At 42.1% G+C, this 14,250-nt stretch overlaps 3 protein-coding genes across 4 annotated transcripts; all 3 read right to left on the reverse strand.

Annotated features, from left to right (window-relative positions):
* Nucleotides 1-565: 565 nt before the first annotated feature.
* LOC115677326 (uncharacterized) lies at nucleotides 566-4,592 on the reverse strand. Its single transcript, XM_030600475.2, has 4 exons — nucleotides 4,418-4,592; nucleotides 3,417-3,696; nucleotides 2,423-2,670; nucleotides 566-1,098 (listed from the first exon to the last, which is right to left on the reverse strand). Exons 2-4 carry the CDS (start codon nucleotides 3,652-3,654, stop codon nucleotides 745-747), a joined length of 840 nt encoding a protein of 279 aa, XP_030456335.1. The 5' UTR covers nucleotides 3,655-3,696; nucleotides 4,418-4,592; the 3' UTR covers nucleotides 566-744.
* Nucleotides 4,593-6,955: 2,363 nt separating this feature from the next.
* Nucleotides 6,956-10,100, reverse strand: LOC115676694 (uncharacterized). 2 transcript variants are annotated; one of them, XM_056313050.1, is made up of 5 exons: nucleotides 9,478-9,666; nucleotides 9,303-9,385; nucleotides 9,041-9,142; nucleotides 7,644-7,804; nucleotides 6,956-7,276 (listed from the first exon to the last, which is right to left on the reverse strand). In XM_056313050.1, exons 1-5 carry the CDS (start codon nucleotides 9,489-9,491, stop codon nucleotides 7,169-7,171), a joined length of 468 nt encoding a protein of 155 aa, XP_056169025.1. In that variant the 5' UTR covers nucleotides 9,492-9,666; the 3' UTR covers nucleotides 6,956-7,168. The 2 variants fall into 2 exon arrangements, with proteins under 2 accessions (XP_056169025.1, XP_056169026.1); XM_056313051.1 differs by lacking the exon at nucleotides 7,644-7,804 and having other exon boundaries at nucleotides 9,478-10,100.
* Nucleotides 10,101-10,258: 158 nt separating this feature from the next.
* Nucleotides 10,259-12,785, reverse strand: LOC115676675 (dnaJ protein homolog). The gene is made up of 6 exons (XM_030599640.2): nucleotides 12,502-12,785; nucleotides 11,845-12,013; nucleotides 11,586-11,724; nucleotides 11,224-11,500; nucleotides 10,915-11,113; nucleotides 10,259-10,823 (listed from the first exon to the last, which is right to left on the reverse strand). Exons 1-6 carry the CDS (start codon nucleotides 12,649-12,651, stop codon nucleotides 10,504-10,506), a joined length of 1,254 nt encoding a protein of 417 aa, XP_030455500.1. The 5' UTR covers nucleotides 12,652-12,785; the 3' UTR covers nucleotides 10,259-10,503.
* Nucleotides 12,786-14,250: the final 1,465 nt, after the last annotated feature.

The following is a 14,250-nucleotide window of genomic DNA, read 5'->3' on the forward strand; positions in this document are numbered from 1 at the left end:
ACGAATTAACATGACTTCCTCGAAAACAATTCTGTTTTCTAAGCTTAATCCTCAAGCGCCTTACATACTTATGATGGTTTCCCCACACTCTTTTTGCACGATTTGAGGATACACTCGATGCATCAATAAGTATGTTCTTGGAATTGTTCCGTTCAAAGTATTCGAGCTAGCACCACGCCTGTGGTGGGCAAACGTACGGTCGCAAGAACCTGAGAAGTCCTCTACTCAACAGCCTTTCGCTCTTGCATTCCAAGATCCGTACGGAATATCCCGCCGTCAATTGTTCTATTCTAGTTGACTTGCCGTGTAGCCCAGATTCATTGCCCCAACAACGTGAAATCCACCTCGCCAAACCCCGTATCCGCTGGCCGATGCCTCCGTAAGAGCCACCCGTGAGGGCCCGGATACCACACGAGGTTGCAATGTCGGACCCCGACTCCGCGATAAGTCGAGGGATGACGCGGCCGTCCTCGTCCCTCCTACTCGAACGACGTAATCTGTTAACAAAGGGCTCTGATTAGCCCCACCTAGTGCGTGGGCGAGAAAGAGAGAAAGGAGATTGAAATTTACCAAATACTGAGAACTGATAGCAAGAAATGAAGCAGTAGCCGGCTAGCCGCAGGAGATAGACTACATGCTACATCGGTACAACCATTGCTTCTCGGCATTAACAGCATCATGTATGAGCGAAATCCGGTACAGATGAATGTAGAGATTATTAAGTAACAGAGTTACTCTTGATGTTCAGTAGAAGCGCGAGCTTGTGTTATAAGCTCGGCCTCCCGGGTACGAACCTCTAGGCTCCAAACGGTCCCTCGCGCCCCCGTAAAAACGTGCCCGGTCTTCGAACGAATCGTACTGATCGGCATCGTAGGGGCCGTAGGCCTCCCCAACAGTTGCTGAGCTGGGGATCCCACCGAAACCCTGAGGATCCCTTGGCCCCACGCCGCTGTTAGAGTACTTAGCCATCAAGGCCTGCTGATACTGTTGCTGCCGCGCACTCGACTCCCTCCGGAGGAACTCGTCTCTACGGCTAGCATGCCGGGTTCGGAGAGCTGATAATTGTTCTTGATATTGAGCATTGATTGCATTAATTTTCTGGTGAATGGAATGGACAAATATGTAAGTACCGATTACATTAGCAGGAGAATAATTTTAAAATCAAAAGGGAGTATGTTTAAAGAATGCCAAAAGGACCCTCTTATTGCAACTGAACAAAAGCAAAACGAGCTGAATCAAGATAGGAAAGCATAAACTAAAGAAAAGCTAATGCGGCAATTCACAACATAAAGAAATTTCTTAATCTGAAAACAATACTTGAGGAACATCCACAAATCTGTACCTGCCATCCTGTCTCTTGATCTGAAAACAATAACATACTAATAGCTTTCTGTACATTATGCATCAGTCACTACATGATTCAAGCATCAGTTTACAATTTCTTCCGCAGTTAGTACACTCCTCGGTAATGCATGTGCATAGATCTTTGACTTTAGGTAGCTTTTTACAGGGATGATTCACGATGTTAGCAGCAGGATCTAGACCATACTATATCTTTATGAAATCACGGATGTGGCTTTTGTTTCCTTAGTTTAGAAGTTTCCAAGAGTCTACTTTGAAGAAGGGGTAACGCAGCTCCATAGAAAATTAATTATCTATAAGCACGCCAATTTTTTTTGAGGAGTTCATGATAGCAAGTAATCAAAGGTTTCATCTCGTTGAAGAAAGGTAATCTTTTATGAGATAATAAGAACTGGCTAGAAGGCATTTTTCAAACACTGGGAGGTGTTCCCAATAGTTCCGTATTCAATGGCTTCTCGGACAATAAAAAACAGTTAAGTTGTTTTATGAGAAATGGCCAGAAAAACAGAGAAATGGAGTTTCCTGTGCTTTAAGAAAACCCAACACCAGCAGCTAATTTTCAAAATGGTTTTGAATGTTAACACCCCATCCAAAACACTCCTTGGAACCATCAGAAGAAGCTAACGGGTAATCAATGTGAGCTAAAAAAGACCCAACTGACATACTGACATGACTTATAGATTACGAAAGAGTTGCATAGGCTTTATGAACAGGAATTCCACAGCATTGCAGATGAGAACAACATACACTGCAGTTTCTCTCTATGTATGTTAACTACTACAAAAGGACAAGCTCTCGAATGCCCAGGTCACTGTCACTTGACCCAACTTCCCTCTCTCTCTCTCTCTCTCTCTCTCACACACACACACGCGCGCGCGCGCCCGCCTGCCCAACCAACAAACGATGAAGATAAAAAAACAAACCCTCTTCGGCATGTTTACAGAAACAGGAATGATATCCATAAAATAAACAAAAATAGACAGGTAAACACTTCCTCCAAATAAAAAAGTAAACAAGGCTATTGAAGAGACAAGCACTTTAAAGGGCAAGGCCAGCTAACCTCTCTGTGTCTAACATTTTCAGCGTCCTCTGCATCATTCAATTCTTTGGCCAACTTCGTAATGTCATCAAGAAATTTCTGCTCGAGACCTTCAAAAGTCTGAGAAAATGGGACTTTCTCATATCCATGGTCTGCGTCTTTGTTATGGGTCTGGGGTCTCATATCATTGTTGCCTTGCTTCTCCAAAGCAAGTCTTAAATCTGGCTTCTGGCCTTGGTAGTAAGATCTAGACGCATCACCACTCTGACCTGCATCAGTACAAGCATGTTTCACAAGGCATAAGAAGTCCAGAACAGCATCGAAAGGATCCCCATAGTTGACTGATAGCAATATTCAGTTACAATCAAGTCAATTATTCATTAATATTTTTTCATCAGACACTGAAAAGGAACGATAAAAGGTGCATAAAACTCCTTTCAACCATCACAGAGAAAATGATTCATTAGGAAAATGTTTTGAATATGTTTAGCCACAGATACATTAAAAACTTGTTGAAGCATACCTGCCGTTTAAAATATGAATTGCGATGATGTGTGCATATAGTTCAAACACACGAGTTAATAATCAGGGACAAGAAAAAATTTACCAGGTACAACAGCAAAATAACGACAAACGAATCATGTGAAGTGTAATACAGCAGAAGTTGCCGATTACTAGTCTGAAATACTAAAAAACTCGAGTTTCTAGACCTAAAACTCCAGACAAAATCCTTAATAAATGTATTGACTAAAGTTAGAAGGAAGAACTCAACTTAAAGGTCATCAGAACAACCTTTTGCCATAATGCTCAGAAACAAGTTTCTCAAAATTGTGGATAATTAGTAGAACCAAAGACCAATCAGCATCATCAATGGAACTTTGGTGACATATGAATGTGGATGTGTGCATAAATACTGCATGCGAGTGCATGTGTGTGTGTCCACCAAGAGAGAGAGAGAGGAGAGAGAGAGAGAGAGAGAGAGAGAGAGAGAGAGAGAGAGAGAGAGAGAGCTCGCCTTCATAAAGCATATGAGAAGCCAATGCACTTGATGGTTCAGATCCATCTCTTTCCCATCCATGGTGTCCATCTGCTCTAGGAGTAACATATGTATTATCCCTTTCAGGAGTGAAGGCTTCTAGCTCTCCTTGATACTGACCAGAGCTATGATCCATCTGTTGACCGTGCTGCATCTGAGCAGCGACATATGCATCTGCCCCTGCCCCTGCATTTGTATATTGACCCTGCCGTCTCATTCTTGCTACTCGCACAGTAAACACGGCAATATCAGCCTAGACCTGACAAATACAACCATCAAATGAAGTTCGAGGAAATAACAGTAATCTTTAAATATGCTGTCATGACATTAGATCCGGACAAGGTAAACATGATTTCCCAACTGATATATGCGACAATCGCCCATACGCCTGCAAAGAAAAGAACTAAATTCTAGCAAAAAAAGAAGAGAATTTAAGCTTCTAAAGTAGGAGAGGCTGGACCAATCATCACAACATAATCAGAAACAATTGTACATTACAAACCAGTTTTACCCATTACATGGAAGTTGAAAATGAGACAAATCCATGACAGGAAAACAAACGCAAGGTTGTCAGGATCGGGATCCTAGGTTAGGATCCTCGTCAACAAGCTCAACCAATTGAGGCCTAAATAGTAAAAATCTATCCTTCGTTCTCCCGATTACATACATACATAACATCTAAAGGGAGGGATGAAGCTCAAAAGTAGAGCTCTAATTTGAGAAGAGGTAGCCAGGCATGAAATCATATCCAAACATAAAATAAAAATAAAATAAATGGGGTTTCAACAGAAAAAAAATTTCACTGATTCGATCGAATTTTGCATTGCAACTTCTAAGTAGCGGCACTATCGATCTCAGTTACACACTCCGCAGTCCCCACCCACTCCCATTGCCGCAAATACAGATACCACTCTCCCAGCGAAAAAATCGGCACGAATTCAGATTCAAGGACACGGTGAACAATCAGCGGAAGCACGTACCTCCTGACGACGTCTATAAGCTGAGCTCCGACCGGTATTACACGGCGGCGAGAAGAAGAAAGGGATGAGATGAACGAACGCGTTGGAAGTCGTTCTCGCTCTCAGCACCGATCGACCAAGATGAGAAACGAAGAACGAGTCTCCGGCCAGAGAAGAACGAGTCTCCTTCGAATCTTGGGAGCTCCGGAGAAGATGAACACGGGGCAAAATTTTGCACCGAACCTGGAATTTCCGATGCCCTAATTGTAAATGGAGCTGGGCCTTACATGAAGGTGGGTTTGGCCTACAACAAAAGATTAAAAGTATATATGTTCATGAAAATATAGGGAATTCAACAAAAATAAAATGCTTCTTGTCAGATTATTTCTAATTAACAGCATGCCTTGTATCATTACATGGTAAAATATAGCTAACAAATGTATTCGTTTTATTAAAGATGACAAAGAAATTAGTTAAAGGAAAAATCAAGAAGGCCGAGCCAGCTTTAAGCCTTAGAGAGTTTAGGGTTTTATGGTACTTAGGAATATTGCTACAGGTAAAATAGGCAATGTACGCTTGTATTCTAGAGGATTCCTATATTTAATGTGAGCAATCGCTAGTTAGAAAGGATGGGACATCCACCGTTAGATCAAATGGAGATCTAGGGTCGTAATTAGAGAGGCTCATGTATAAATAGAGTGTCCCTCTCCTTATTTGTATCACCACATTCCAACCATTCTAAAACAAGATAAAAGAGTTTCAGAGATTTTTTTTTCCCATTCCTTATACAATAATGCTTTGATAAGCAATTTTGGAAAATTTTGGAACATAGACAAATCATGTATTTTATCACATATGATATAAGGAAGATCACAAGGTGAATATAGAAAGAAATAGTGAGCCAAAAAAATGGATATAGGAAGAAATGAAACAAGTTTCGTGATGGTCTGTCAGGTCTGATACACAATTCCATACTGATATATGAAAAATCGCAATACTAATATAATCTCGGCTATATTATGAACGTAGATGCTCCTAGAGCCTCCTCCATATATCACGAAGTGTAGAATTGAAGCCTGCAAGATACTGCTCCATATATCACGAAGTGTAGAATTGAATTGAAGCATGTGCCTGCAAGATACTGCTCCATATATCACGAATATATCACGAAGTATAGAATTGAAGCCTGCAAGATACTGCTCCATATATCACGAAATTGAAGCCTGCAAGAGAAAATTCTCCATATATCACACACCTAGGAAGATCGTCAGGAGAGAACCCAGTCCGAACCCATCAACATATTTAGTTGGATACACATTCACTCAAAAACTTAAACCATTAAGTTATTGGCCAACTAGGATATATTAACTGCTCAACACCACACCAATTCTTTAATGTGGGACTTCTCTAATACAACTCATACGTGTATCTCAACAATTTTCCCACACTTGTGAACTCAATGTTAGGTGTGTTCCCCTTAATTTAGGTATCATTTTGCACCAATATATCTCAATTTGAATCTCCATCAATGCCCACCATAATACGTAAGATTCTATTGAAAAATGAATCCTAATAATTCATTAGGTGGGATGGCGGAACGAACTAGGGACCAATTCATTTATTCCGAGAATTCATGAGCTAACCCTACAACTAAAATGGATATTGAAAGAGTAAATATTCGCCCACGAAAGTTTTTATTAGATTACTCAATCTTGTTCGATTAAATATGATAATATGATCAAAGATACCGATTAAATATGATACAAGTGTACCGGTTTAGGATTTTTTTTATCAAAAAATTAATTTGGGATAAATTTGTCACACAGTTTATAATTTTTCGTTATATTAACCCATTTTCTTTTAACAAAAAAGCAATCCCTTCAATCAATAGTTAGGATTCACAGCGTAATGAAAACTTTTCGTAAATCATGGTCACTTTTGCTAGCCGAAGGGTCATTCAACCTCTATGAATTAGGCACTAAACTTGAATTATTAAGATTACTTCTTGTAGTTCAATAGATGATTTAGGATCTAGAAGCGCCGCAGTATGAGAGGACCATGGAAGGGCCGCGCCTTCAGTTTACAACGAGCCGAATTAGGCAAAAAAAAGAGCCGAATTAGGCACGGGCAACGAAGCCGGTTCTATCAATCGAACTGGTTGTACTGCTTTGGCACGTTGTGCTTCCTAGCTCGATACAAACTCATTGATGTCATCCACGCGCTTTGAAGAATAAGATCAGTTCGATTTGGTTTGCCTTGGAAGCTAAAACTGAACCGGATACCGAACCAAACTAGCTCAGGTTGAAAAAAAGTAGTGATCACATAGAAGTAAATATGGGCGTCGCACCGAATTGAACTGAATAACAGTAAAAACCACCCTAAACTGCTTAACAGCATATCTTCACTGCCGATATGTCTTTTGGGCCATTATACACTAGCTTTAAAGAATGACAGCATTTGATGCATAACTTCTCTGCTCGCTGCTAAATGCTTCATCTCGGGTCGTGTAGATCCTTTTTGTCTTATGACCAACGAAAGGCGCTGGTGTCCGGAGACAGCTGAAGTTGAAATGACTTATGACATCCAATGCACCGATAAGCCGTCTAGATGCAAACGTATTTTCATTTACGAGGGAGATTCAAAGTACTTTTGAGATATAGAAGAATAGTAAACCAGGAAATACAGTAAACTATGGCGTGGGATCTCATGTTCGGAAAAGAAAATAGTATTTGACCTTTTGAAGTCGCTCAAAGATATGGGTATGGGGGATTTTCAACTGTTGAAGACCAGAGATCCAAATCCTATCCTGAAATCGAAGCTGATGCAGGTTAACGGCCGATTCAGGTCATCCTCCATGGTTATCCTTAAAGTGTACAAGCCCTGCATGTTAATGAGATTCATGAATATGAGCAGCTCGAGATCCTCTTATCTCCAAAAGCTTTAAGGCTTTGTGTGCACTTGAGGAATGGGAACTTTTCAAGTAAAGATGAAAACTGGATTGAGAAAATTCATCATGGGACTCTACACCAGTAAGCTAATGGCAATTCATTAAAAGGCCATCTAGCTCAGCATCTCTCTCTTGAAACATTAATCGCCAGACAAGCCAGAAAAACCACAACACAGATCCTTCGTTGACCATATAGTACTATTTAGCACTAACACCTTGAAAATTTCAATCTGTGACTAACATAATCACATTCGAAAATGGTAATGGACAAGAATTAGCGCATAGTTGTTTGAAACTTACTGGAGGAGTAAAGACGGGCAGACTTTGGGTGTGGGATAGCACAAATTTTCCTGCTGCAATAGGACAGGATATCTCTTCGCAGAGATCATGGGTCTCTGTATGTACTTGAACCCCAAAATATGTAACTCGTATCACCACTTTTCCATTGGAGAGATTTTGACCTTAAAAAAGAAGAGCAACAGGTGTGATGATGGGTACAATGAATAAGCGGAGTGTAGAATTGGATATATGCATAAAATGCATCCCCAAGCACACACATTAATGGCCATTAATCCCCACTAGCACTTTATGAACTATGGTGGTCTCAGATAAGTATATCCCAAGATTACCAATGCGGTTGTACGTGTTGCAGAAGGGGGAGACTGAGTCAGGATCAGTGCGTAATGCGCTATACATGAAAGACTAGAGCAAAGGATTATCATCCTCAATCTAAACCGAGACTGATCAAAGCCTACATTAGATTAGATCATAAACTATGGCCACAAGCCAAATTACAAGTGGGCAACCCACGAACAAGTGATGAAACAAGATGGATCCCACATGAGTAGCAGTAGCAGCAACCAACATGGTTCCATATATTGTATCCACAGGCAACCTCATTCTGTCGTGCCATTAAGCTCTGAAGTAACTACAGTCGTAGTTTTCTTAATGACTTCATGTTAACTAACGGATCTATTTACATGGAAAGGCAAACATAAGATTACACTCTATGCACATGACTAGGCATCACACATGCTATTTCGAATGGACTTTGCTTGTTTTTTGTTATTGGGGTACAGAAAGTATCAGATAGTAAAAATAATCTGAATCTTCAGCCCACAAAAAAAAAGGAAAGAATATTTGTATGATAAGAATGCATTATGGGAAGAAAAAGAAAAACACCTATACCCTCTTCATCGCAAAGCAAGCATCAGGTATTTTTTTAGCAATATGTACTTAACTTGACCAAGGAAGGACCTTCACTTCACAATCTTAAAAAAGAAAAAACAACTTGGCATGTGTTTCCTTTTGGCTTTCACTCATACAAAAACCCTCCAAACAATAGAATCAAAATCAGAAGCAGAGTTGTTCAGACACTACATCTTAATTATCCTTAAAATTGGAGCAGTAACTTCATAATTTCCCAATAAAGAAACACATATCTAAGGGCTGTGAGATGCAGGGGACTAGTATCATATGCAAATGATGGGTGAGAACAAGAAGCGAGGAGAAAACCAACAAAATGATCGAACAGCGAAGTCAGCAGTCATCAAGCTCCTAGCCCACATGAACACAGAACAACAGTCCAATAACAGTATAGTAGAACCGAGATTTTCCCATTCTACAGGAGGATAGAAGAGACTGATTCATTCTTAATGTGAAGAGTACATAACTACAAGACCTTTAAAAAGTAGTACCTGTAGAAGCAGAGATGTCGAAGGTGGTCGGCTTGCCTGGAACCACTGGGTTCGGCGATATCTGGACATCGCTCACCTTCACGACATAGTCCCCAGAATTCTCTGCATTCACAAACCAGAAGAAAGCAGAAAAAGGAATCGCTTCTCATAATTGCTAAAACAATTCAATTACAACCCGGTAGGACACGATCATATATACGCCCATCAATCATCAAGAACACCAAAAAGAGAATGAACATAATTAAGACCGACGAAGACTGACCACAATACTTGATGTTGGTGGCACACACGAGAGGCAAGAGGAGAGCGAACGCGAGCATACGCAGCGACCCCATTTCTTGATTTCTACGAAAAGGAGCGATCTTGGTGATTAAAAGAGAGACCTTTTCCAGTGGAGAGAAACGGGTGGGTGAGTGAAGTTGATCGAGGATGGACACCCTTGAGCAGACATCGATCGCTTGTTGCCCGGATGAAAAAAGATGAAAAGAATCCGACAAGCGTGAGAGGTAGACGCGAGACGCTTGTCGTGTTCTGCTTCGCGACGGGATTTTTTTCTGTCTGTACAGAGGTTGTAATGATGATGAGTAACTTGGAGAACGACTATCAATCTAAACCAATTATTGAACGACTTCATGCCCTCGTTCTTGTCCCTTTTGTCTTTCACGCGCCCAGAGAGCCTTGGCCATACGGCACTTTAAATCCTGTGGTAGGTGCTGAGAAGATACTGTGTAGACGTTTTATGAATGATACCATGAAATCACACTGCAAAAACCATGTGAATTGTGAATCCCATGACCTTTCGAAATGTAATTGATTTGATTAGGTGGATCTAACGGGTATGTTGGGATGTGATCCACATCTGGCCTTGGGCGAAATTCAAAATAGTATTAGTTGATACAACCATTGACGTCTCACTCATGTACTGCGTATCGAGATTTCACTCAGAAAAATTGAATCAAAAGGAGGTCGGCCAGAGGAGTAAACCGGGCAGGAAATGGCGAGTGCAATGGAACATGGAGTCACAAGGAAAAATTCTTGAACTGTAAATAGTTGGTTGCCCGTTGTGGAGAATCAATTGGCTGGAACTCACAACTAGAAGCAAGTCAATTTTGGAAGTCGATCAAGGAATAACAATGATTTGTTTTATTGACTCGGAGCAATTTGAAAAAGCTGCCAATCGAGACTTTGGACTTGGGAGTTTCGTAGAATAAGAAGGGATTGAGAAGAACCAAGAAAGCACGACTATATGAATTTGTCACTCGAGTTAAGAAATACAGTATCACTTCATCCACCAAGATGAGAAATACGGAGTCCAAATGCAGGGGGCAGAAGCCGCTGCACATCACTATTCCCAATAGACTACATAAGACCCAGAGTACCTACTGTCATAACATTCATCGCCCATTACACCAAAAAATTATGACCTCCGGGAGTCATTAAGAAACCTTGCGACCGCCACCATATTACTGCTGGGCGCATTGCACGCGTTGGGCGCCGCTGGGCATATCCTCATCCTCGTCGTATGCTTCGGCCTGCGCTTGTTGCTTCCTCCGCATCTCCTCTTCCATGTTGACATCGTGCAGTGTCGTCTCCTCGCACTCGTCCAACTCCATCTCGGTCAGCTGTGATGCCGGCTTCTGCGGCAGCACCCTCTGCAGAGCCTCGACCTGCTCAGGGCTGAGAGACTCTGGGAAGTCCACGGTGAAGTGAATGTAGAGCTTCCCCTTCATGAAGGGCCTTTGGTACATCGGCATACCCTCGTCATTAATAGCCTTGAAAGAATCTGCAAGCGCGAAAATGCAAAATTTAGCATTAAAAGGACAGCAACTTAGGGTAAAACATAGCCCATATCTTTGTATGTATCATTTGCATACCAGGCTTGACGACTTCCCCGGCGTTCGACTTAATAAGAAGCTGCCTGCCATCCAGGTGAGTCAATACAAACTGGAAGCCACATAGAGCCTCGGTGAGAGAAAGGGTGTGCTCCACGAAGAGATCCTCGCCTTTTCTCTTAAATTTAGGATGCTCCTTTTGTTGGAGGATGAAAACAATGTCTCCTGTAACTGTATCCGGCTGCATAGAAGCAAGAAACAGAAAGTCCAATCAACAATATTATTCAAATTGTTAAACCGAGCCACTTATGAGACTATGGAGTTGCAAATTAACATTCATCTAATACATACAGCTTCATCTGCTTCACCAGGGAATGTAATCTTCTGTCCATTCTGCATACCCTTCTCAACCACGACTTCCAACACCTTCTTTTCCGGGACAACCTTATCTCCTTTGCACTGGGGGCAGCGATCCTTATCATTAATGGTCTCTCCTGTGCCCTTACAGTCATTGCAATGTTGCTGCATCTGCTGGATCATGGACGGGCCCAACTGCCTAATAGTCACTTTCACACCAGTCCCTTGGCAACCAGGACATGTCATAGACGCACCAGACTTCGATCCTTTCCTGTAAATGATATCCGTAAGCAACCCCACATGACCTCGAAGCATGCCAAAAGGTAGTTAAACAAACATTGCGATGCGACACTCACCCATTGCATTTTGAACATAACACATTCCTAGAGAGAGATAGCTTCTTTGTAGTCCCGAGATAGAGATCTTCCAGAGACGCCTTCAAGGGATGAACCACATCCTCCCCTCTCCTCTGTCTTCGTCCTCGGCTGCTTCCACCTGTTTACATGGAAAAACGCACCATTTAAGCACCTACAATCGACAAGACTCCCCACTAAACAGGCATTACCCACTAAAACACGCACGCATCAACCGGTCCTAAGGAGCAAGTCAGTGTACCTCCAAATCCACTTCCACCACCAAAGAAGGACGAGAAAATGTCGAATGGGTCGTGCCCACCTCCGCCCCCGGCCATTCCCTCCTTGAGGGCATCTTCACCATATTGGTCGTATATCTCCCGCTTCTCGGGATCGCTCAAAACCTCATATGCCTGCGCAAGCTCCTTGAACTGCAGCGAAAACATAAGGCATCAAGCTTTACTTCAACAAAGGAACAAATGACCACTCAAGACACAGCTCCCCATATTCCTTCCACTCGACGACCGCATAATCATATTCCGTCTCAGTAACAAGTACTGCTTCAAGACACTTTAATCACGCCATGAGCAATTCACCAACCAAACAAGCTCCTCAAACAAGTTCTCCGCAAATTTCGCCGAGATATCTTGTGGGGGGAAAAGAAGCAAAACGCAAATTTCAAACCTTTACTTGAACGACCCGCTTAATTCGATCCCGGTTCTACACTAATTCTTCAGAACTCCCAATATGCCTAATATGAACGCATTAAATATACTCAATTGAAATCCCAACCCCCTCCTAACCCATCCAACCACATAACCTCGCCGGAACCGACCAAAACCCCGCCGCCGGCGACGGCGGAAGGAAGGAAGGTGACGGTGACGGTGACGGGGACGGGAACACAGATTCGGGGCGGTACCTTCTCGGGATCGCCCCCCTTGTCCGGGTGGTTCTTGATGGCGGCCTTCCGGTACGCCTTCTTCAGGTCGTCCTGGGAGGCGTGCTTCGAGACCCCCAGGACCTCGTAGTACCGCGTGTTGTCGCTCTTCTTCGGCGCCCGCCCGAACATCTTCTCCTCCCCCCCACTCCCCTCGGTCGGTCGGTCGGTCGGTCGGAGGAACAACAGAAGAATCCCGGATCGACGATCGGTGAACGGTTGCCGGCGCCGGCGGAATCGACGAGACGATGAAGGGTCGTGCGATTTGTGGCTGTGGAGGGAGACGAGGCGGAAAGCTTACGCTTTATAGGAGGAGCGCGGGGAAGGGAGGGGAGGGGAGAGGAGGGGAGGGGTTGCTTCGTGGGGGTTGCTGGGAACGGACGGTGGAGATTTCGCGCGCCCCGCCCCCCTTCGTCGTGGAGTTGACCCCCCCGGGAAGACTCTAGAATTGTTCAAGAACCTTCGCGCGGGCAGGAACTGAAGTAATCATATTCCCTTTCCTAATTCGAAGTCACTCGAAACTAGGGGAAATAATAATAGGGATTTCTTAAGGGTTATTTTAATAAAATAAAAAAAAATCAAAATCGGTATATCCGTGGCAAACTTATCACTAGAAAAATTGCAAACTGCTACGCACGCGATAAGTTTAACACAAACTAATTGTTTTAATACCAAAAAAAAACTTAAGGGTTAATACCACGAAAAACCCAAAACTAGTATACTTGTGACAAAATTTGCTCTAAACTAATTTTTTTACCACAAAAATCTAAAAACTGGTATATTTGTGACAAATTTACCCTCTTTTGAAAATTATTTAAAAAAAAAAACCAAAAATCACGAACTTCTACACATGTGATAAGCAGAGGCTAAAACGCCAAACTAGTACACCTGTCAATTACCACGTGTCATCCAACTCGTAAAATTTAACGGAAACTAACGGAGGGTAAAATTATCACAGGTATTCCAGTTTTGGGTTTTTCGCAGTTTGGGGTAAATTTTTCACGGGTGTACCGATTTGGAGTTTTTCGTGGTATTAACCTAAACGCTAAACTGGTACATATGTGACAAATTTAACCTTAGTTAGTTTTCGTTAAATTGGATTAATACTACGAAAAATCACAAACTGGTACACTCGTGATAAACGGAGGGTAAAATCCCATATTAGTATATTCGTTAGCTGCCACATATCTTCTAACTCAGCAATTTTGATAATAAAATTTAATGGAAATTAACAGAAGATAAATTTGTCACAGGTATACCGATTTAGGATTTTTTGTAATAAAAAATTAGTCTTTGGTAACTTTGGCATATGTATACCAGTAATTTTGGATTTTTCTTGGTATTAACCAATTTCTTAACATAAACTCCGCTAATGATAATGCGCTCGCAAAATTCGCTAATGTAAAATCAACACGGGACGTGTTCTAATAACTTGATCTTAAAATAATTTCACGTGTACGAAAATATCTCTCTTTAAAAGAGTTATGCAAAATTAAAAGAAAACGGAATACTGGCCTTGAAGCTTACGACATTTGGCTCGCGCCTATACCTTGCGTACCCTAGTCCCGCTACCATCGATCGTTCGAGCCCATGCCCCCTGCCTTTCTCTTTGGAAAAGGCTTTTATAGCATGTGTCGTTCCCTTGTTTCTTAAAGACAAGCTCCTAAATTTCGCGATTTCACGTTGAGTTGTCAAACTTCATGTCTGTCTTTTCCCTATATCGGTATGTGA

Source organism: Syzygium oleosum, unplaced genomic scaffold (genome assembly GCF_021117445.2).
Source record: "Syzygium oleosum isolate NSW1041296 unplaced genomic scaffold, Sole_v2.1 Sole_v2.07, whole genome shotgun sequence".
Classification (NCBI taxonomy): Eukaryota; Viridiplantae; Streptophyta; class Magnoliopsida; order Myrtales; family Myrtaceae; genus Syzygium; species Syzygium oleosum.